General features: G+C 34.4%; 1 protein-coding gene across 6 annotated transcripts; it reads left to right on the top strand.

Annotated features, from left to right (window-relative positions):
* Window positions 1-17,549: 17,549 nt before the first annotated feature.
* On the top strand, window positions 17,550-25,339 carry LOC107827115 (F-box/FBD/LRR-repeat protein At1g13570). 6 transcript variants are annotated; one of them, XM_016654176.2, is made up of 8 exons: window positions 17,739-17,875; window positions 18,928-19,008; window positions 19,767-19,896; window positions 20,748-20,904; window positions 20,985-21,260; window positions 23,630-24,488; window positions 24,581-24,745; window positions 24,845-25,339. In XM_016654176.2, coding segments are annotated over exons 5-8 (1,338 nt in total). In that variant the 5' UTR covers window positions 17,739-17,875; window positions 18,928-19,008; window positions 19,767-19,896; window positions 20,748-20,904; window positions 20,985-21,258; the 3' UTR covers window positions 25,157-25,339. The 6 variants fall into 6 exon arrangements, with proteins under 6 accessions (XP_016509663.1, XP_075104093.1, XP_016509662.1 ...); XM_016654177.2 differs by lacking the exon at window positions 18,928-19,008 and having other exon boundaries at window positions 17,550-17,875; XM_075247994.1 differs by lacking the exon at window positions 20,985-21,260.
* The last annotated feature ends 247 nt before the right edge of the window (window positions 25,340-25,586 follow it).

The following is a 25,586-nucleotide window of genomic DNA, read 5'->3' as shown; positions in this document are numbered from 1 at the left end:
TTACAAAAATTTCAATAATAGCTCCAATTATCCCTAAAATCGGCACAGATCCTTTTTCCTTTGATCCCAAATCTTCAAATCCATTGTTCATTGCAAAGTGTGATCTTTGGTTTTAGGCTCTCAACGGTTTCAATCTCTCTCTCATAGAGGGAGGGGGGGGGGGCTTTTAATTCAAGTAGTTATTTTGGCTTTCAAGAGCAATTTTGGAGTGCAACAAAAAATGAACCGTTTTTGGAGCGATTATTTTGCCTATTTCTAGTTTCAAATAATTTTAAACTCTAACTTTATTAAAATAGTCTCTGGGCCATTTAAACTTGTATCCATTTGTCAATCCGGTAATTGAACTTATAAGTGTTCCATTTGAACACTTTTACTTGACGGAATGAATACCAATAAACAACTCTAGCTGAGCGTGTTCCTCAATCGCTATGACCGACTAACACATTATATTCTTAACCTATTATTGTTTGACATGTGTAATTTGTAGATCCAAATCTCTTTTTAACAATTTATTAAAAAAAATAAAACCTTTTCCTTTCTTTTCTTCTTCTTCTTCTTCACCATGGCAGCACCAACACTATATGTTTAATCCACCATGAACGCAGAACACCGCCCCCATCCACTCTAAAATCCCCCAAATCAACAATGAACACCATCCTTCTTACTCTAAAACTCCCAAATGAATTAAAAAAGTAAAAAGAACACAAACAAAATCAGTAAAATCCAAAAAATTCAGACAAATACATAAAAAGAACTCTCTTCCGTTATCTTTGAAAATCCTCATAAAATTAGTAAAAAAAGAAACAAAATCCCAACAATATCAGATGGGAGCTCACGATACATAAATATTATGGCTTAGAAACCAACATCCTCCAATTCTACTTTTATTTCTTCCTTTAACGTTTTTTGAACATAAATTTTAGAGAGATTCAAAATCATCTCTAAAAATTTCAATTGAAATTTTATTCTTTATTTTTTTCGAACCAGCATTTTTTTCTTTGAATTGTGGTCATGTTAGGTTTGTTAGAAGGTAGTTGGGAGGGGGGATGGGGGAGTAGGAGAGAGACGAGAAAAGAAAGGGGAAGGGGAAGGGGAAGGGAATCGGGCAGCAACAAAATGAAAGGGTGAAGGAAGAAAGAGGAGAACCGAGGGTGTGGGGTGGGTGAGAGTTTTCAGCTTTTGCAATTTCTTTTTTGTTTTTCCTTTTCATTTGCTTTCTTTTCTGATTTTAATATTTTTTTTAATCAAAACTGTTATATTCACACGCCTCTTTATCATGGTCTACACATATTTGAGCCACATCATTAAAGTCTTTACCACATAAACATGGTCAATCGCGAAATGTATTTATTAGTACTCATTCCGTCAAGTATAATTGTTCAAATGAGAAACTTGTAAGTTCATTTACCGATCTGACAACTAAGAAGGGTATAATATTCCATACAAGTAAATTTACACCGAGATTATCTCCAACATTTTGATACTTCATGCAGGACCAATTACAAAGTGTACCCTCGACATTTCTAGTTCGAGAGGTTGTTCTAAGATTGATGACTTGATATCTTTCCTCTCTAGAAATGGGGTTCAGCATCTTGTTCTTAGACTTTCATGGGGTATTGAACTAATTTTTTATGACTCTCCTCGCCCCTTTCCCCAAGTCTCTATGTTTTTTGTGCTCTCCCCTCTCCCTTCCCCAAATACTCAACATTTTCATGACTCTATTTTCTTTTAAAATTTAATTATTCTTCTAAAAATTTGCACAAACCCAAAGGAACTAATGTGTTGCTTTACTTTTTTACGCAAAAACAATGTTGAAATTTGTGCTCCATAATTAAAAAAAAATATACTCATTTTTTTTTGTTGAAAAAGAAAGTACTATTTTCTACAACATGAAAATAAAGTACTCATTTTGTTGAAATGAAAGAATACTTTTTCTACATCATGAAAAGAAAATACTCTTTTTGTTGAAATAAAAGAAAATATTTTTTACTACATCATTGTGTTAAATGAATGAAAATTCTTTTTACTACATCATTTTGTTAAAATGAAAGAAAATATTTTTTGTAGATCATGATAAGAATTTTTTGTTAAAATGAAAATAAAAACTTTTTTTATATCGTGAAAAGAAAATACTCATTTGTCGAAATGAAAAAAATTTACTTTATCTATAACATGAAAAGAAAGTACTATTAATAATATTTTTATATAGGGTAGAGGTGGGGGTAGGGTGGGTTGGGGTTGGGGTGGTGGAGTTGGGGTGGGGTGGGGTGTGGTATGGGTTGGTGGGGATGGGGAATGGGGGAAGGTTGGAAAAGAGTTTTGGAAAATGTTTTTTTTTCTCTTGATAGGGAAAATATTTTCTTCCAATTGGAGGAAGATGAGTTCGTGAGGAAAATATTTTACAAAACATTTAACCCAACCAAATATGAAAAAATTAAAAAAAAATTTCCGAAAAATATTTTCCTTCGTACCAAACACACCCTAAAGCCATAGAAAATTGATACTAGGTAGTAGGTAGCAGTTTCAAATGCTGCGTAATACTCCCTCCGTTCCAATTTATATGAACCTGTTTGACTGGGCACGAAGTTTAAGAAAAAATGAAGATTTTTGGAATTTATGGTTCTAAACAAGTCAAAAAGGGGTCCGGAGTGTTTGTGTGGTTATAAAAACTTCTCATTAGGGATAGAATTGTAAGTTTAAGCTAAATTGTTTCCAAATTTAGAGAGGGGTCATTCTTTTTGGAACGGATCAAAAAGGAAATAGGTTCACAAAAACTGAAACGGAGGGAGTAATCACTATGGTATTTAATTTAAAGTGATGTTAATCAAGTCACTGTTGATATATAAAGTGATGTTAATCTTATAAAAATTTGATCTTCTCATCTCTAAAGATACGAATGTTATTCTAGATGATACTAATATCGTAGTATATATGATGTGTACGTTTATCAATCAAATACTTTGTAGTATTTCTAAAATAAACTTTCATATGAAATGTTGCTTTACTTTATATTTAAGTTAATAATGTTCATTTTTAATTTTATTCTGTAAATTACTATAATAATTCCAGCGGAGGCTAAAAGCACGAGGTAATTTCTTCTTATCTACCCAAGTCTTGGTGGATATAGTTACCTGGTACATGTTGCTGGTGGACGGTGACAGATAACCCGTGGAATTAGTCGTGTACGCAAGTTGGCCAGTACACCTCGGTTATAAAAAAAATTACTATAACATTCAATTTAATAGAAGCATTTTATTTAAATTTGAAATTTACAATATACTGTAGTTGAAAACGATATGGTGATACTATGATTTTAAACTTTCAAATTCACATAATTTGACCATATTTTGCTATAAATAGTTGGGCATTGTATTCTTGAATTTGTAATACAAATATTAAGATTATGAAGCTAAATATAAAAAATAAAAAATTGGCACGAATTGGCCTTGTAATCGAGCCAAGTCTAACCAACTTATTACAGTACGGAAACGAGCTGAGTGTAACAACCCAAACTTACTAGGTACAGCTTTGGGCATAGACCCGCAACGATTTCATAACGTGTCACTAAAGTTTAAGGCATATGTACTTGTATACCAAAGATCAAATAAGGAACGAGGAGAGTTACTTGAAAATTGATCTCGAGCAGATTAGTATTTGAAAACTGAAGAGATTAATAACAGGGATACGAATGAGGAGAGTTTTTTCACTTCTTGATATAATAAATCTCAACAGTCATTCTTTTAATGATGTAAATAGTCTTTTTAAATCTCGAGATGGTTTTAAATATTGATAAACCCGAAGAGTTATGGGCCAGAATACTTATTAAAGACTTGAAAAGTACTACAAATAGTGGCCAACATCCAAGGCACTGAAAGAGAAAGGCTGGCTTACTTCCTTTTGGAAATTCCATCATCAATAATCTAAGTTCTTGGTAATTATTTTCTTACTCATTTCTTTCACTTTTTGGATGAATTTTAGTCTATGTAGAAAAGGTACCATGTCCTAAGTATGTTGTACTCCTTTTTATATGTTGATTTTTCTTGTTTATATGCTTCAAATGATCTTATTAGTAATGATAAGTATGAGAGAGTTGTTCAGTTCAGTTGTGTTATACCTGCCAAGGAAACCTAAGGTTTTGCAGAATGTCAGAGTAAAACTACTAAGCTTGATTAGGGTATGCAATTTTTAGTAGTGAAGTTACTACTTAAACTGATTTTGTAAATGAAAGTTACCAAATATTGGTCAATAATATCTTTTTCTTCTTATTATGTAGCTATTGACTGTCTGTTGCCACATTATTAGGAGCAAAAGGCAATAAGATTGAAGGAAGAGTTTCTTGCTATAGAGCTTTAAAGAATGCAATTTCTGATTATTACTAGGAATGAGAATACACTCAATCTTTTCTTCTTACATTCTTGGAATGTTGGTTAAATGTTGTGAATAAAAGTTATGTGATGTCTGTGTTCTTGTTTGAGGAATATTCCTTAACTTAGCATATTTGATTAAACCCTGCAGATTCTTACTGGCGATTATCGTTATAAGATGCCTCCTAAGGGCAAAAAGCATGGTAGTAGAATTGTATCTTCCGATATACTTAGCAACCTTCCCGAGAATATCATCCATGCCATTTTAATGCATTTGCCTTTACGAGATACTGTGAGGACAAGTATCTTATCAAAGAAATGGAGGTATAACTGGTGCAGACTTCCAAAGCTGTCTCTTGATCAAACACTTTGGGGAACAACAAACAACTTAATATCCCCTACAGTTAGGTTTACAGATATTATCTACCACCTTTTGACACTCCACATCGGACCAATTACTAAGTTTACCCTCTCTATTGCTAATCTGGGAAACTGTCCTAAAATTGACAACCTAATATGTTTCCTCTCAAGAAATGGCATTCAGCATCTTGTTCTTCAATTCCCAAAAGATGAAACATACAAATTGCCTTCAGCATTTTTTACATGTTTGCAAATGAAACATCTGAGACTCCATAGTTGTTTCTTTCATCCTCCACCCGCCTTCAAAGGATTTAATCAGTTGGTTAGCTTGGAACTATGCGAAGTTACAATTTCTTCCGAAGTGCTTGGACGTTTAATCTCTCGTAGCTTGTTGCTCGAGCACTTGGTGCTGCAAATCTCAAGTATTTTAAACCACATTCAAATCAAAGCTCCCAAGTTGAGATCCTTTGACTTCAATTGCAGTATAAAGTATATTTCGTTGAAGAAAGCGCCTCTTCTTGTGAAACTTTCACTTATGGATACAATCCTTTTTGTTAATGCAGTACAACCTCATCTTGACAAGTATTTTGAGTCTTTTCCTGCTCTCGAGCATCTCCACTTAATAAATTATTATAGTGTCCAGGTAAATGTTGCATCATGACTTCAGTATAATGCATTTTCATAGATATACCTGTTAGTCCCGCCAATATTGATATATATGTAAATAATAATTCTGCAAAATATAAGTTATCGTAATGAAACAGTAATTAATTCGAGCCCACTGAATTCACAGTGTTTCCTTAAGGAATTTAATCCCCTCCTAGTACCCAAGGTAATGGATTATTTCCTCCCAGGATAGAACGAATCACACACTGGTGTAGCGGTACTTCAAACCCCAGTGTTTCAGCAAACACAAAGTTCGGTAGCAAATCACACTTACAGTTGCTTTGTTTGAAGTTAAAAACAATGCAGAACGAAGGAGTAGAAACTTAAAAAATTGTATGAAAATGCTGAGAGGAAGGTGTGCAGTGTATAGCCAAATCTGTTGAGCGATTTCAGTCTTGTGTATTGTGTGTCTTTCTTCAACAGCTGCTGCACATATATATAGCAGCCAGTGTTGAAGAAGAACAATCGTCCACCCTCCATGGTAGAGCAAGCATTAGCTTGTTTGTGGAGCAAGCACATTCATGGTGGGAAGAGTATTAGGCGGCTGCCTTGTGGTCAATACACGGATTGAAAAATATTCGTTACAAATGCGGATAATCTTACGTTAATATTTACTATTAACAAATAAATTTGGTCCAAAAATTAATCAATCAATCGATCATTTGACCAAATCCGAATCCGAAGTCGAAGCCGAGCCGAGCGAGCGACTACGATGACGACGCGAGGCTTGCTTTCTTCTTAACTCTTTAAGAGCTACAAGAAGATCAATTATATATATACCCACCAAAAATCTTTGTCTCTTCCAATATGGGACAATGTCTCATTGTCAAGAGGGGGAAACTTAAAATTTTTACTCAAAAATTTTATTTTCCCTCCATTTCCCATTCACCCTTATTTTAAGACTATTTCATCTTAAAAACAAAAAACCTCAACAATCCCCCACATGAATGGGGAATGGCTATATCACGGAAGTATGCATGGAAAAACTGTGTGATTTACAAGCAAGGATTAATCGCATCTGGATAAGTAGGTTTCCCTTTGAACTTTCCGTAGTAAACTTATGTCGGATATACTCGGTCAATCGGTAGATTTGATATCTTTGAACCGTCGATCTTTGGTGTATACCTAGACAACCATAAGTCATACAATCAACCCTTAACCGTCTTTGGTTCTCATTGTTGTGTTCGTTTCAGCCATGAACACCGCCTGGTTTCATAAGTGCGTAGAGAACTGGCCTTACAAAGTTCTCCTTGAAGCGGCTAACACTTCACACTTACATAGGTGATTCCTAAATGTGTCATCCTGTAGATACACTATTTGATATACCCCGTATCAAATTTAGAAATCATTAAAAAGCCTTAATGCTTTATCCTTGGTACTGAACATTGTCTCATCACGAGAACGGACTAAAATTTTATTTGACAATGTTGAACCGTCATTAATGACTTTGTTTGATCTCCTTGAACCTAGATCTTGGGATCTCCAGTCTTCTAGGTAGAGTTACCGCCACAATGATTTGTTCTCGGCCATAGCCCCATTCCCCTTGATGATTTCTCAACTACCTCTCTAGTTAGGCCTTTTGTAAGTGGATCCGATACATTATCACTTGACTTTACATAGTCAATCGTGATAATTCCTCTAGAGAGTAATTGCCTAACGGTTTTATGTATTCGTCGTATATGACGAGATTTACCGTTATACATAACGCTCCCAGCCCTTTCAATTGCCGCTTGACTATCGCAATGTATGCATATTGGTGCCAACGGTTTGGGCCAAAATGGAATTTCTTCCAAGAAATTCCGGAGCCATTCAGCTTCTTCACCAGCTTTATCTAAGGCTATGAATTCAGCCTCCATTGTAGAGCGGGCAATACATATTTGTTTGGACGACTTCCAAGATACCGCTCCTCCACCAATAGTGAATACTTATCCACTCGTGGACTTAGAATCAGTTGAACCGGTGATCCAATTTGCATCACAGTATCCCTCAATCACCGCAGAGAATTTATTGTAGTGCAATTCAAAGTTCTGGGTATGTTCTAAATATCCCAAAACTCGTTTCATTGTCATCCAATGAGATTGGCCTGGATTGCTCGTATATCGACTCAATTTACTTATAGCACAAGCTATATCTGGTCGTGTACAATTCATGATATACATTAAGCATCCCAACACACGAGCATAATCCAATTGTGATATGCTTTGGCCTTTATTCTTTGCTAATGCAAGATTCACGTCAATTGGAGTCTTTGCAACTTTAAAGCCCAAGTGCTTGAATTTTTCAAGTACTGTCTTAATATAATGAGATTGTGACAATGCCAGACCTTGAGGAGTCTTATGGATCTTAATTCCCAGAATTAAATCAGCAACTCCCAAGTCTTTCATATCAAACTTGCTATTGAGCATACGCTTAGTAGCATTTATGTTGGCAATGTCATTACTCATTATCAGCATATCATCCACATATAGGCAAACAATGACTGTGATTTGGAACATTTTTAATGTACACACATTTATCACATTCATTTATCTTAAAACTATTTGACAATATTGTTTGGTCAAATTTCGCATGCCATTGTTTGGGTGCTTGTTTTAGTCCGTAAAGAGACTTAACAAGTCTACATACCTTCTTTTCTTTACCTGGAACCACAAACCCTTCAGGTTGTTCCATGTAAATTTCTTCCTCCAACTCTCCATTTAAGAAGGCCGTCTTAACATCCATTTGATGAATTTCAAGACCATACACTGCAGCTAATGCTACTAACATCCGTATGGACGTAATTCTTGTAACTGGAGAGTATGTATCAAAGTAGTCTAGACCTTCTCGTTGTCTATACCCTTTGACTACGAGCCTTGCCTTGAATTTATCAATGGTGCCATCATCTTTGATTTTTCTCTTAAAAATCCATTTAGAACCCAAAGGTTTATTTCCAGGAGGAAGATCAACCAATTCCCATGTATGGTTGTTCAATATGGATTCTATTTCACTATTGACTGCCTCTTTCCAAAATAATTTTTCCGAAGAAGTCATAGCTTCTTTAAATGTTTGAGGCTCATTCTCCAATAAGAAAGTCACAAAATCTGGTCCAAATGAAGTAGACGTTCTTTGACGTTTACTACGTCTTGGATCTTCCTGATTACATGTACTTTCTTTTGTTTCTTCCCGAGGTCGTTTAGATCCTTCACCAAACGACTCACATTTCTTTTTATACGGATATATATTTTCAAAGAACTCAGCATTATCTGATTCTACAACCGTATTATTATGAATGTAGGGATTTTCTTATTTATGAACCAGAAATCGATATGCTTTACTATTTGTCGCATATCCTATGAAAACTCAATCAACGGTTTTCGGTCCTATCTTTACCCTTTTGGATTTAGGAACTTGCACTTTTGCTAAACACCCCCACACTTTGAAATAATTCAAGTTGGGCTTCCTTCCTTTCCATTTTTCATATGGAATGGATTGTGTTTTGCTATGGGGCACTCGATTTAATATTCGATTAGCCGTAAGAATGGCTTCCCCCCACAAGTTCTGTGGCAAACTAGAACTTATCAACAATGCATTCATCATCTCCTTTAATGTGTGATTCTTTCTTTCCGCAATCCCATTAGATTGGGGCGTGTAAGGGGCTGTTGTTTGATGAATAATTCCATATTCTAAACATATTTCTTCAAAAGGAGATTCATATTCACCACCCCTATCACTTCTTATCATTTTTACTTTCTTGTTAAGTTGCGTTTCAACTTCATTTTTGTATTGCCTGAATGCGTCTATTGCTTCATCTTTACTATTCAGTAAGTAAACATAGCAATATCGAGTACCATCGTCAATAAAAGTTATGAAATACTTCTTTCCACCGCGAGATGGTATTGACTTCATGTCACAAATATCTGTGTGAATTAAGTCTAAAGGATTTGAATTCCTTTCAACTGACTTATAAGGATGTTTAACATACTTAGATTCCACACATGTTTGACATTTTGATTTTTCGCATTCAAACTTAGGCAGTACTTCCAAGTTAATCATTTTCCGTAAGGTTTTATAATTGACATGACCCAAACATATATGCCATAAATCATTTGACTCAAGTAAGTAAGAAGAAGCTGAAATATTATTATTGTTTTCCACAACCATTACATTCAGATTGAAAAGGCCCTCGGTGAGGTAACCTTTTTCCTACAAATATTTCATTCTTACTTATGACAACCTTGTTGGACACAAAAACGCACTTAAAACCGTGCTTAACAAGAAGTCCAGTAGAGACTAAATTCTTTCTCATTTTGGAAACATGAAGGACATTGTTCAAAGTCATGACCTTGCCAGAAGTCATTTTCAGAAATATCTTCCCATATTCTTTAACTTTTGCTGTTGAAGCATTTTCCATATAAACTGTCTCTCCGGGTCCAGCAGGAGCATAAGTAGCAAAAGCTTCTCTAACTGGACAAACATGGCGAGTGGCTCCTGAATCAAACCACCACAGTTTAGGATTTCCCACCAAGTTACATTTAGAAAGTATGGCACACAAGTTATCAACATCATCATGGTTTACTACCATGTTTGCTTGACCCCTTTTCTTGTCTTTCTTCGGAGCTCGACACTCCGTAGATTTGTGTCTGGTTTTCTCACAGTTGTAGCAGTTTTCACTGAACCGCTTCTTGCTTGGGTTATATTTCGGACCAGAAGCCTTCTTCCTCTTTTTGTTATCTTCAACAATATTTGCTCCCATTATTGTTGAATTTCTATGGCCTCTCCTTTCAGCAGCTTTATTGTCCTCTTCGATTCTCAACCGAACAATGAGATCTTCAAGGGACATTTCCTTTCGTTTGTGTTTCAAATAATTTTTGAAGTCCTTCCACAACGGAGGAAACTTCTCAATCATTGCTGCTACTTGGAATGCTTCATTGATGACAAGACCTTCAGCAAGTAGATTATGAATAATCACTTGCGATTTCTGGACTTGGGTAATAACAGACTTGCTATCTACCATTTTGTAGTCCAAAACTTTTGCGGCAACGAATTTCTTCATTCCGACATCTTCAGTTTTATATTTCTTTTCAAGCGCATTCCACAATTCTTTTGACGTCTCCACGCTACTGTATACATTATACAGATTATCATCCAGTCCGCTAAGAATATAATTCTTGCATAAAAAATCAGAATGCTTCCACGCTTCAATCACGAGAAAGCGTTCATTCTCTGGAGTTTTATCTAGCAGATCAGGAACATCTTCCTTGATGAACTTCTGTAGACATAACGTAGTTAAGTAGAAGAACATCTTCTGCTGCCAGCGCTTGAAATCAATCCCGAAAAATTTTCTGGGTTTTTCTGCCGGTGCCAACGCCGGTGTTCGGCTTGTCGATGCGTTGGCAGTCACCATCGGAACAGCTTGGTTTTCGCTTTCAGTCGTTATTTTTTCTGTTAAAAAAAATGACACAAACAAACGTTTAATACACGTTTTCAATCAGGAGTAAAAATCACGTAGATTTTAATCTCCAACAAAATGCCACAAAGGCTTTACTCTCCAAAACAGGAGTACACAAAACCACAAAGGTTTTAGTTTGTAGAATAATAAGAATAACACAAATACAGAAATAAATATTAAATTCCTTAAGATTATTAGTCCCGCCAATATTGCTGTATATGTAAATAATAATTCTGCAAAATATAAGTTATCGTAATGAAACAGTAATTAATTCGAGCCCACTGAATTCACAGTGTTTCCTTAAGGAATTTAATCCCCTCCTAGTACCCAAGGTAATGGATTATTTCCTCCCAGGATAGAACGAATCACACACTGGTATAGCGGTACTTCAAACCCCAGTGTTTCAGCGAACACAAAGTTCGGTAGCAAATCACACTTACAGTTGCTTTGTTTGAAGTTAAAAACAATGCAGAATGAAGGAGTAGAAACTCAAAAAATCATATGGAAATGCTGAGAGGAAGGTGTGCAATGTATAACCAAATCTGTTGAGCGCGTCTTGTGTATTGTGTGTCTTTCTTCAACAGCTGATGCACATATATATAGCAGCCAGTGTTGAAGAAGAACAATCGTCCACCCTCCATAGTGGAGCAAGCATTAGCTTGTTTGTGGAGCAAGCACATTCATGGTGGGAAGAGCATTAGGCGGCTGCCTTGTGGCCAATACACGGATTGGAAAATATCCGTTACAAATGCGGATAATCTTAAGTTAATATTTACTATTAACAAATAAATTTGGTCCAAAAATTAATCAATCAATCATTTGACCAAAGCCGAAGCCGAAGCCGAAGCTGAGCGAGCGACGACGACGGCGCAAGGCTTGCTTTCTTTTTAACTCTTTAAGAGCTACAAGAAGAGCAATTATATATATACCCACCAAAAATCTTTTCCTCTTCCAATATGGGACAATGTCTCATTGTCAAGAGGGGAAAACTTAAAATTTTACTCAAAAATTTTATTTTCCCTCCATTTCCCATTCACCCTCATTTTAAGACTATTTCATCTTAAATAAAAAACCTCAACAATCCCCCACATGAATGGGGAATGGCTATATCATGAAAGTATGCATTAGTTCTTGGCTGCAGGATCAGGCGACATAGCAGCAAAGCTTTCCTCTCCTCTTTATTGGTCCTTATTTTTGCAAGTGTTTTTCGTATAGTGCCTTGCCTATATGAGGGATTGATTTTTCTTGATCTTTCTTAGATTGGTAATGAAGTTGAATTCCTTGTTAATGTGCCCGGTGATGTTGTCAATAAAAGCAGAAGTTGACTATAACGTAGATAACAATCTTGTTTGATCTGTAGCCATTTATCAGACCATGTTCTTGGCTGAAATGTTTGGTATCTGAATTTATATTGTGGTTGTTTTATTCTCTGTTATGTTGTATAGAGCTTGATTCTCCACTTTGATCAAATATCACTATTGAAGCCAGAGTTAGTTTGTAGTTTGATTCTCCTACTTGATCAATTCACTATGGTAGGCATGAATAATATTCACTTCATCGCACATAAACACTCTTTGACAAGTGATTTAATCACTAGAATTAACCATAAGTTACAATATGCCAGAAATGCATATAGTGTCACATTAGGAGATATTGAAAGAAATTCAAAATTCCATAGGCAAAAGAAGAATCTATAAGAGATCCATTTTAAAGAATTCTATATTAGTACTAATTAAGAGTATGTTACTCAATGAAACCTAATGTACCTTAACAATATTCATAATGAATTTTTTTTATATGGATAAGTGTGGATAAAAAGTTAAAACTAAAAAAGAACCTAAAAAGAGTTGGTGCAATTAATTTGGGGCAGTGCATAGGTCAAGAGATCAAAGTTCAAACTTGTTTTTTCAGTTTCATCAGCACTTACAAATTAAGGCGTCTTTTGGTTAGGGATTAGGGATAGGAATGAAAGACAATGGACACTCGTTTGCTAGTAAACTTTTCTTACTTTGCCTCCTTTCATTCCAAATGCCCCTAAACATTTAAAAATTCATAATTAAGCTCAATTGATCATTTTCAACCATTAAACATGTAAAACCACCAAAAACAAAGAATTATTTTTTTTCCTAATAAATGTGAAGTATTACAATAACAACCAAAGCAATTTACAACCTAATGTGTCCTTGGCCACCTTCTAGGAATAGTAGCTCAGACACTAGATCTCAAGATACAAATAGAGGTCTAGTTACATAATTTCTAAAATAACAACTCTTACGAGCTCTTTTTGACTTACACAATATTCCCATTCTATCGGTGATCTCTTTTTGAATCTGAGCGAATATAAAGTCTCCCCTACAGTACCTTTCCTAAAAATCTTCCAGTTTCTTGCTTTGCCAAGTGTAATATATCATAGCACCTCATGCTACCGCAACTATTTCCTTCTAAAATTGCTTCCATCGTTTTCGTTTGATTCACTTGAATTACCTGACTGGACTCATTATCTTGTATCTTGTTGCCCAGTAGGAGTGACTAAACCGACTGAACCGTACTGCACCGAAACGATTTTTAGGTTTCTTTTTAAGAAACCGTAGGTTTTTATATAAATCTATAACCACACCGATAATTAGGGTATGTTTTTTATTTTATAAAAATAAACCGGAAAAATACCGAACCATATCGAATAAATTTTACATATGAAAAATATATTTATTTAGTAAGTTTAAAAATAATAATGCATTAAAGAATCGAACCATTGACACCCCTAATGCCCAGCCAAGTGCTCAGTTTGTCTCTTAGTTCTGAAATTCACTCACATTTGCCAAAGATATGTTCCTGTGTCTCTGCCCATGCCTGATCACATAGACAACATTGTTGATTATCTACATCTAACATTGGTAGAGCTAATCTCTTGTTAGTTAGCAGTTTATTTTGACATGCTAACTAAACCACAATTCTCTGTTTAGGAGGCATAACTGAGCTCCACAGGCATCTCTTGATAACTCTTAGACACTGAGTATTCTCCTGTTGTTAGCAAGTACTTGTCACTTTGGTACCAAAAGAAAGAATTAAAACATCACACAGAGGATAGTGAAAACGGTATTGAGGCCTTTCTACTTCAAATTATTTAATGCACTAAAATAATATAGTGAATGGGATTCCTTATTTCCCTTTCATCTTCTCTATATTTAAATTTTTTAAATTCTCACCATTCCCTTAAAGCTAATGTATGTGGCATGAGACGGATCAATTTTTGAACTTTGTGGGTTTAAACATATCATAGTATTGTATAGCTATAAATATTTTTTGTTTAAACATGGTATAATATATTTATGATTATTGTAAGTACCTAATTTTTGACCATAATCGAATTTTTCACCATTTTTTAGTATGTAAATATTTTTTTGAGTTTAATCTACATATTTTTAGCTTTTGTTTTACCTTTTATAGATTTTTCTTAGGAAATTAAAACTCACAAAAGATTCACATTTTTGAATTGCTAGCTTTGTTTTAATTTGCAAAAGAAAAAAAATTCACAAAAATATGTTTTTCCTTCTAAGTTTGGTAAGATTGGCAATTTTATAACTTTTTCCTTAATAGTTTTTTATATTTTTCTAGTTTTTAATTTTAGTGTAGTATCTTTAATTTTGATTATCTTTAATAAATAAAAAAGGAAAAAAAGAACCAATGCAAAAATAATACCTAGGAAGATTCTTTCATATCTTTTGCAACAAACTCACATGGTCTCACTCAAAATTCACATGCACATACACAACAAAAATGACCAGCTGCACATTCCCTTTTGATTTTCCCCACGTCACATTTTTTTTATATCTCTATCCAATTACATACTCTCCCAGGGTCGGCCTAATGGCCAAGCAAGTAAAGTTGTTGCTTAGTGGCCCTTATTTGTAGGCCCCCAAAATTTTCTAACATTTAATATATTTGTCCATTTTTTTAACAATATTAAGTATTTGAAAAGAAAAAAATGCAAGCTTCAAGAAAAGGGGGTCGTTGGAGAATAATTGGAAAAGTAATATATTTTTGGGATCCATACCTTATTTATGTGTGAATATTCCACAATCTTGCCTCATTTATGTACCATCATTATTATAAATTGGCCCACATTCTTTTTATCTCTTTTTATCTTTCTCTGCAAAGTCTATTAACTTTTACTTTTCTATTATTTCTTTGGCCTTCTCTATATTCCAATCTCATTGAGTCATTATCACAAAATAAAAGAGCAGAACACAAGTACCATATGTTTTATTTTTTCTCAAGTATTTTGGTATTACATCAAGAATTTTGAAGTAGCAAAAGCTTATCAAATTATCTATTTGTTGAATTAGGTTTGATTGTTCTATATTTTATTATTTGCATTTATTTTTTAAAAATTTTGGATATATTTTCTTTATAAGTATATATTATTTTTTTAGTTATTTATTAGAGTTTTAATATGTCAACTAGAAAATATGAATTCGGATTTCAAAACGTCAAAAAGGGAAAAGGATTGAAACTCTAATACAATCCCAAAAAATGATCACTTGATAAATTTGTAGCGAATAGTAAAATTCTAAATCAGAAAATGTGGAAGATTTTATGATAAATGAATAAATCACTAATATAATTGAGATAGACAATAATAAAATTCAAGAAGAAGAGGAAGGAGCAGAAGTTGGCGAGAAACCCAACATATATCCTCAAGAAAAACAAGAAGTTCTAAATAAGTTGGATAATTATACTCCTAGGAACATATATGATCCTAGTCAATGGACTAGTATAGATACAAAGTTGAGAGATCTATTAGTAGAAAAGGGACCAATTGAAATTACTAACATAGATTTTCCAAAAAATAAATTCTTTAGACATTTTTCCACCACAAATTATATTCAAAAATTGGCTAATGGAGAAAAACATGAAAGAAGATGGTTAGTTTGCTTATATTGTTTATAGAATAATGTTAACAATTCATGTAACAGTTGCCTCAGCAGAAAGAAGTTTTTCAAAATTAAAATTAATAAAATCTTACTTAAGATCAACAATGTCTCAAGATAGATTAAATGGATTAGCTATATTATCAATTGAAAAAGAATTATAAGAAGAAATCGATTATAAACAAATTATTAATAATTTCGTATCTCAAAAAGGAAGAAAAATAAATTTCAAATAAAATTATGAGTTTTCTTCTATAAAAAAAATCTTAGGATCCCTTATTGAAGTTTGGCTTTAAGCCACAAATATCATTGAGCCGAACCTGTACTCTCCACACATGACCCAGCTTTGCTTGCTCCCCAATTCATCTTACCAACTATAAAAACACACATTGAAACAAAAACAAGAGGAGGGAGGCACATCTGGGGGTCGAGATAGAGGCCACCTGGGAAGGAGACGTTGAAAACTAAAGGTGACAAACGGGTGGGCCGGGCGGTCCGGGTCGAGAAAAATAGTGACTGATCGGTCACCAATCCGGGTCGAGTTCCGAGTTTTACAAATCGGGCTTAACGGGTTCAACCTCATTCGTCAAAAATTGAATCAGAACGGTTCCGGGCCTAAGGGGCCGGGTCGGGTTTATGTTTTTTTGGTTTTGTTTTTTTTTTTTAATTTTTTTTTGTATTTTGTATAACTAAAGTAAAAATATAAAATAAAATAAAAACAATCTTATAAAAAGAGTGTTTGAATAAAGGATGCAAAGACTTTAAAATTCTTATATTTGAATATTTCATTAAGAATTTAATATAATAGAATACAATGAAGATGGAAAAAAAAGTGCACTTATAATTTGCAAGTTCAAACTTGCAAATTAAAGTTTACATTTAACAACAACTAAATTAATAAAAAAAGATTAAATTTAAAGTTTAATTATTAAATATAAATCTAGAACTTCAAAGGTTTTGCACTGCGTTAGTAAGTTCTTAATAATCAATATGATCTTCTTGGCCATCTTCTCGAGTGTTAAATTCAAAGGCTTTATAGTTTCATTTCAAATTTTCATTGAATAATAATACTTCAAATTAATCTAACAAACTAAAATATTAAGTACAATACGTCTAATAATTTTAAAATAACACAAATTGTCTCAAATCAATTTAAAATCTTAAATACGAATTTCTGGAGGACGCTCAAGACAACTCTTCATATGGCTCCTTATACAGCTTGTGCCCTCCCACTTTCGACGAAGATTTAAGATTCGATCATAGTTCTTGCACTTTAGTTTGCGAACTTCTTCATTTTCTTCTACCACCTCAAAGTGTTCCCAAACATATTAGCGCACTCTAGAATCACGAGGCATGATTTAACTTGAATTGAGAATTTGAGTTTGAGAAATGAGAGATGAGAGAAGAAATGAAGAAGAGGGGGTATTTATAGTTTTTCAAAGGGCTTAATTAGTAATTACTAAAAGTATTATTTTTTAAAATAATTGCCAAAAAGGGCTATTCTTGCAAAATATCTGTTGGGCAACGGTCAAATTGGAAGCTGACCGTTACCAACGGTCAAATAAATTTAAAAAAGAAAACCAGAAAATCACTGATGAACCGGGCTGGGCCGGGCGGTTAACCGGTTCAACAGTGATTTTCCTTGACCCGATTTGACCGATCCGGTTAACCGAATTTTTTTTTTATACAGATCAACCCCTAACCCAGCTCACCTGGCCTCCTAACTACCGGTCCGGGCTGGTCCGAAAACGGGTCAACCCGACCGGTTAAACAGGTTTATTGAAAACAAAGAGAGAAGAAAAAACTCCCGTCTTCTTCCTTTGCAAGAAGAAAGCGTCGAAAAAGCTAGCCAAAATCCCATCCCAAGCTCGATGAAAATCAGTTTCTTTTACCCCTTTTAACATCCAAACCCAACTCACAAGACAACCATAAAACAGAACAAAAGTAGACACTTTTCACCTCTATTTTTACCGATGAAACGAAGCTTCAGCTGAGGTCGATTGAGTTCTGGCGAAAGTTCGAGGTCGACAATGTGTGTCTTTCCGTTGAGGTCTCCTCCGCGATTCCATCTTGTTTTGGAGCAAATCATCAGTCAAAAAATCAAAAGTTGAAAGTTTAATATTAAGGTTCTTCCCTTTTCTCTGTTTATTAATTAGCACCTGGATTCCACTTTGTTTTTGCTTGAAAATGTTTTCTCCGTACATGTTTCCTCTCACTTAAATTTTCTTATATCTTGTTTGCATTAATTTTGTATCGGCTTTTCTTATCTTTCTTTTATAAAAAATGGGGGCGCAATTTAGTTTATTGCGTTAATACATTAGAGGGGTGTCTTTAATAAATATTAAGCAGTAGTAATTTGAGGCCAATTCTTGTCAAAATCAGTCATTTGGATTACAAACTTCTCATCTATGTTGTTAATTTAAAATCATTTAAGAAGTCCACGTCAGAATTAGGATGTAAATAGGTTAACGTTTTAAAGGAATTTTGTTTTAATATTTCTTTTTAGTATTTTATTCCTTAATTGATGTTTTGTTGCTTTGGTTCTATTTTTTAATTTCTTGTTTTATGAGTTAATATTATTTTAGTTTATTTAACCAAAGTTGAATATTATCCCTTAAGCATAGAAACGGTAATATGAAGAAGAAGAATTGGGCTAGCTGGTCTTTGGAGATAGTTGGAAATGAGTTCTTTCATGTGTTGGATCGTGGGGGTGACATCAAAAGAATTGGATCTGGGCCAAATGAATAAGCTGGCCCAAATATTAATAATGCTACAAGCTAGCCTACCTTTCCCATAAATGATTAACTTCATTTGCTCAATAATATTATCCATTATTGCATTACATTACAATAATCTCAAAATTAGTTTAGGAGAAATAAATCTTAATAATCGCTAGTATACTTTAGGCACGTATTAATAAATCAATTATGGTGATTATGTACACGATCATGTCCAAACACAACTCTAAATTTCAAATACAATTTTCACTCGAAAAACTTTTTCCCCCTATTTTGGAATATTACCATTCTTATGTCCAAACGTCCACTTAATTTCATTAAGTAGGAATTTATAAAACTTATCCGGATAATGAATGAACAGTAGTGTCAGCGTTAAAACTGGAACAAATGGCATTCTTTCTTTAGTGAACTGAAAAGTTGCTTTCTTTTCTAAACTGGAGATGGATTTGAAAGGCAATGCAAAATAAAGACTTGGGAGTTACAAACATTGTGCCAAACAGCAATAGCACTGCGAATATCAGGTTTTTGAAATGTCCTTTTTTCTCAATCATTTTTTCACCTTTAGATGAACTCCTGTTTCTTGTTTGTATACTACTTTCTAGATGTTGATTTTCTTGTATATGCACACACATTCAGTTATTGCCATTAATTCTAAGAGTTGTCAATAGCTTGAAATGCCCTTAATTTTTTTTATTTATCATTCTTTTTCACCTTTGGATGAGCATTAGTTTCTGTAGCAAAGGTTTTTTATCTTCTTTTTTTAGATGTTAGTTTTCTTGCATATTCGTGTTTGCTTCAGCTATAGATTCTATAACTATGCTAAGATGAACTTGTAATTTTGAGTAAGACTGGATTGTTTAGTTCACTTGTGCTTATACTTTCAAAGCAAGCTCAGAGCTTTTGCAGATTTTGTGAATAAAGCATTGATGTAAGGGATCTTGCCGTATAAAGAGTTAATTTACTCTTATTAAGAGGAGGATTCCCTTTTCTTTTCTTCGTACAGTTGTGGCATGATTAGAGAACCTCTGGATGTGTTGTTATTATATTGATCGTTAAATGAATACATGTCTTGTTATTACTTTTGAATAGAAGGGACATCGATTGTAAGTATTTACTGATAGAGATTCTAAAAATGAATTGACTATATTTGGACCATTTCTCGATTTGTGCATGTCATCGTTGTTCGCTAATCTTCTCCATTCTTATTTTATCGGATGTCCCCAAAGGAACGAATTGACTATATTTGAATGCATTGGTTGACTTGAATTTTCATTCTCAGGAAAATGTCTTCGAAAGGTGTCAAAAGAAAACGAACAGGTGCTGATGAAGAATGAAGATATAATCAGATCAGCAACTTGCCACGAAATGTGATAGCTTGCATCCTAGGGAAAATGCCTATACGTGAAGCAGTAAGAACCATCGTTTTGTCTAAAAAGTGGATATATTACTATTTAAACATTCCACAGTTAGTATTTGATGATCAGTTTTGCAAAGAACTTGATGACTACTTTGTGAAGAAAAGAATAAAAATTTATAAGCTCAAGTATTATCAATTCGACGAAATTATAACCAAATCTCTTCTGCTTCATCCTGGTGGATTAGAGAGATTTAAAGTATGCATTCCTTTTAATCCTTCAACGGTGGTTCCTTATGTAAACAAATGGATACTATATTTATCTTTCAAAAACATCAAGGAATTAACCTTAATTTACGAGAAGGTTTATACGCATCATCATCATACGTTGCCTCCTTCATTCTTCTCTTGTCTGCACTTGACATCATTGAAGCTTATTAATTTTGTTCTTTCGCCGCCACCAGAGTTTAAAGGCTTCCCTAATCTCCGCTATTTAATACTTTCTGGGGTTGACTTTACAAACAACTGTTTTAAAAGTTTTATTTCCAGCTGCCCCGTTCTTAAAAGACTAGTGTTGTATGGGTGCTCTGGCATCCGTCATTTTAATATCGTTGGTCCTAAACTGAAGAGGAAGTCGATGACGAGTTCAAATCAATCTCCTTGGAGAATGCTCCTATATTGTCTAAAGTTTCTGTTTCTCAGCCTCTGATTTAGTTATGTTTGTGGGTAGCTTGACTAATATCAAAATACTTCGTATTGATGGCAAGTTTCTACAGGTATATTTTTATTGCTATTGATGATGTTTGTATTTTGCCTTCACAACTAACATTCCAGCTTTCAAGATTCTTGTTTTTTAAGTTGATCTGATTAATTTGTGCTTTCATTTTTCCCACATTATTGTTTCAGCTCCTGGCTGAAACTCCATTTCCGCCTATGCTTTCGACATCACCAGACTCTAAAGATTCTTAAACTCAAAGATGTAAACTTTATGGACTTCAATCAAATATCTGCTGTTGTTTGCTTGCTTAGAAGTGCCCCGAATTTGCAAGAACTTTATATTGAGGTAAGTTGTGGTCTAATTCATGATCTGTTGTTTTGGAAACAAATAAGGAGTTGTTAAGTTTCTGCTCTATTTTTGCGTAGGCTTCTACGGTCAAGCTAAACCAGAAACTAGTGTCAGATTATCTAAAACACCTCAACTACACAAATTTTCCCCTTAGCAAACTTCGTCTGGTCAAGTTAACGAATATCTCAGGATTTGATCCTGAGTTTGAGTTTATCCAGTTCCTCTCTTTAGCTCGATATCACTTGTGACAATGAGCATCCGGGAGCACCCACAGCTCGGAAGCTGCTCCAGTTTTGGCCACCATCAGCAGTGTCTATAAATTTCTTGAGGAAGTAAAGCACAAGTATTATAATGTGAGTTTCAAGTAACTGGATTGTTATAGCTTCACTTGCATTTTGCAGTTCCCTCGTCTGTTTGCAGATAAAGTGGGAACTAAATGTTTCTTTTTGTAATGATCCTGGTAACAGTACTCAGGTGCAGACAACACAAATTAAAGGATCAAACTACCCTGTACTGATGCATTATAGATGGAGTAATATTTATAAATAGTTTTCTATTGGACCAAAAAAAGATAGTGTTGTAGTTTTGTAATGCTGGAAATCAAATATGTAGAGATATGTAAGGAAGACACTCACAGGCGGATGTAGTAAGTAACTAACGGTTGAACTGAACACATAACTTTTGACGCGGTACAAAAATTTATATGTAAAAATTCATTTAAATTGCAAAAATAATGAATATGAACTCATAACTTTAAAAATATAATGAGTTCAATGCTAAAAACTTAAAAGTTTGAACTCATAAGATTTAAATCCTGGATCCGCAAGACACTAGATGTTATTTCTCCCGGTGGTGACAAACATGGACGGAGCTAGGGATGCAGAAGGGTTCGTCCGAACCCAATTTACTAAAATATTACATTGTGTACATCAGATCAAATTTTCCTTTTACTATATATATTTTATAATTTTTTGCGTGCTTACTTTTTTTCTTGCTTGAATTTCCTTGGCGAAAATAGTACATCCTCCACCAGTGACAAATAATGCAAATGTTATTGTTTTAGTGAATGATCTGAATCCAATAATTTTTTAATATTTAATGTGCATATGGTTACAAAACGACCACACTAGAACACGTTTCCCCTGCAAATTGAAACTAACTTTTCACTTCAATGTCGGAGTACTAACTTTGCTCTCTCTCTCTCTGGGGTCATATCATCTCCGTTCCCTTTAAACATTTGGAGTAAATTTCACCGGCGATTATTTAATTTTTATCCATCTTTGATCTTGGATGGTAAGCTTAATACCTGCTTTTCCTCATCGGTTTTTTCTTCTTTTTTCTTTTAATTGTTTCATTCTCTTCTCTAAGATGTTAGTTTTAGAAACAAAGGCTCTTGTCTTCTTTTTGATGTTAGTATTGGAAGCAAAGGCTCTATTTTCATTTTTCCAGTAATTGCAATTGGGGTTTAGTGCAGCAATGTAGAGACGTTATTTTTCATTTTCCGTTGTATTTACAAATTGCCAGTGAAGGTTAGGGTTATGCAAATTTTGGGGAAATAAGGTATTAAGCTTATTTAGGTTACTAGTTTGATGTCAAATCTAACCTAAGCTTAAATTGTTTAAATTAACCAATTATTGGACATTTTTTTATGTCTCCTTATTGTGTAGCTTTGGATGGTGGTTTGATAAGCTTAATAGGAACAATAGGCAATGTGATTCTAGGTTCTATTTTTCCTCATCTTTCTACTCTTGTTTATTTTGTACAGGTTCTTATTGACTATTATTGTTATATAGAGACGTGATTTTTCATTTTCCGTTGTATTTACAAATTGCCAGTTATGCAAATTTTGGGGGAAAATGGTATTAAGCTTATTTAGCTACTAGTTTGATGTCAAATCTAGCCTAAGCTTAAATAGCTATTTTTCTGAGTTTAAATTAACCAATTATTGGTCCTTTTTTGATGTCTCCTTATTGTGTACCTTTCGATGTCAGTTTGATAATAGAAGCAATTGGAAATGTGGTTCTCGGTTCTATTTTTCCTCATCTTTGTACTCTTGTTTATTTTGTGCAGGTTCTTATTGACGATTATTGTTATATAGAGACATGATTTTTCATTTTCCATTGTATTTGCAAATTGCCAGTGAAGGTTAGGGTTGTGCAAATTTTGGGGGAAAAAAGTATTAAGCTTATTTAGGCTACTAGTTTGATGTCAAATCTAGCCTAAGCTTAAATAGCTAATTTTCTTCTAAATTTAAATTTACCAATTATTGGATCTTTTCTGATGTATCCTTATTGTGTAGCTTTCGATGTCAGTTTGATAAGCTTAATAGAAGCAATAGGAAATGTGGTTCTCGGTTCTATTCTTCCTCATCTTTGTACTCTTGTTTATTTTGTACAGGTTCTTATTGACGATTATTGTTATATAGATACATGAGTTTTCATTTTCCGTTGTATTTTCAAATTGCCAGTGAAAGTTAGGTTTATGCAAATTTTGGGGAAAAATAGGTATTAAGCTTATTTACGCTACTAATTTGATGTCAACTCTAGCCTAAGCTTGAATAGCTAATTTTCTAAGTTTAAATTAACCAATTATTGGACCTTTTTTGATGTCTCCTTATTGTGTAGCTTTCGATGTCAGTTTGATAAGCTTAATAGAAGTAATAGTAAATGTAGTTCTAGGTTCTATTTTTCCTCATTTTGTACTCTTTGTTTATTTTGTGCAGGTTCTTACTGGCGAAAATTTATTATATGATGTATCCTACGGGCAGAAGGCAGTATCGCTATCGAACTTTACCTCCTGATATACTTAGCAACCTTCCTCAGAAAGTAATTGATGAAATTCTTATTTGTTTGCCTTTGCGAGATGCTGTGAGGACTAGCATCTTGTCGAAGAAATGGAGATATATATGGCGTAGACTTCCACAATTGACGCTTGAGCACACACTTTGGAAAAAAAGAGAGGATATAACGGACCTTACAAGAAACTTTTCAGAGATTGTCAGGCACATTTATTGCTATCATGCAGGACCAATTAAAAAATTTACCCTCTGCATTCCTTATTTGGATTTGGACCGCCGCTGTCCTTATATTGACAGATTGATAAGTTTCCTCAGTAGAAATGGCATTCAACATCTTGTTCTTAGACTTCCAATCAGGGGTAACTCGTATGAATTGCCGCCATTGTTTTTCACATGTTTCCAGTTGAGGCATCTGACTCTCTATAATTGCTCAATGAATCATCCACCACACTTCAAAGGGTTTGATTGGTTAACTAGCCTAGAACTACATGATGTTACAATATCTTCCAAGTTGCTTGAACGATTAATCTCTCGTTCCCCGTTGCTTGAGCAGTTCGTGCTGCATATCTCAGGTGCTTTAAGCAACGTCATTGAAATTAGTGCTCCCATGCTGAGATCCTTTGACTACACAGGCAATATAAGCTCTGTCTTGTTAAAAAATGTTCCTCTTCTGGCAAAATTTTCACTTTCGCAAAGGGAATATCATGTGGCAGCAGGAAAATGTAATATCGCCATGTTTTTTGAGTCTTTTTCTGCTCTCGAGCATCTCCACTTGAATGACATGGTAAATGTTGCTTCATGCCTTCATTGTGATGCATTTTCAATCATGGAACATCTTTTGGGTATCGAGTCATTTTAACTTTTGGCTCTTTCTAGTCCTTTGTTGCAGGAGCTGGTGAAATACCAACAAGGCTTCCGTTTAACCTTAACTATGTCAAACACGTATGTATATCTAGTATTTATCTGTCTGACTTGGATGAGGTTTCATGTGCTCTTTGCTTGATAAGAAGCTTCCCATATTTACAGTATATGGAAATGAAGGTTCTCTTTTCTCTCTTTTTATGTAGTGGATTTCTTATTTTCATGCTCCTTAAATCATCAATAAGCTCAGAGAGTTAACTTTTGGTTCATCTTTCTTAGGTGGAGGCTAGTGACGACAATGATATACTGGCTCTTGAATCTCTTGAAGTGGAACGCTTCTCAGATGTGACATTTAATCACCTCAGGGAAGTTAAGCTAATACAAACTAACGGCACAATCCCTGAAATGCAGCTTATGAAGCTTCTGTTGGCCAAGTCACCCAGGCTTGTGAGAATGCTAATCGAGCCATGTCTCGTTGAAGAATCTGCAACAGTCAAAATACTTGCTGAGCTAACAAAACTTAAGCGGGCATCACCTAAAGCTGAAGTTGTATATAAGTTGGATAAGCATCCAAATCTCGGTCCTGTCTGATCTTCACAGGTCTTTTGTCAGACTGTGACCCTTTTGAACAAATGTTTTGGAATTTGATGTGAATTGATAGAACCAAATTTTGATGCACTAGTATAACGCTGTGTTTTGCCTAATTGCCATAACATTGAGAGATGTCTAAACATCAGTTTGGGGATATAAATGAATGTGGATATGGTTTCTCAACTTTGTCATTACTGTGCTTTATGCTTCTACTTTACATGCATGTGCTTGATATGAGATTTGCAACAAGAGTTGCTACTGCGGTTGTTTATTTCATACTTCAAAGTATGGCTGTCCAACGGGACGGGATGGGACGGGACAGAATTAACGGGACGGGATAGGACGGGACAGAATTAACGGGACGGGATGGGACGACATTTAGCCGGAACGGTGGCGGGACGGGATAAACGGGATGAAACGGTAGGCCCAT

This window comes from Nicotiana tabacum, chromosome 24 (assembly GCF_000715075.1).
Source record: "Nicotiana tabacum cultivar K326 chromosome 24, ASM71507v2, whole genome shotgun sequence".
Taxonomy (NCBI): Eukaryota; Viridiplantae; Streptophyta; class Magnoliopsida; order Solanales; family Solanaceae; genus Nicotiana; species Nicotiana tabacum.
This window is presented reverse-complemented; position numbering and strand designations above follow the sequence as displayed.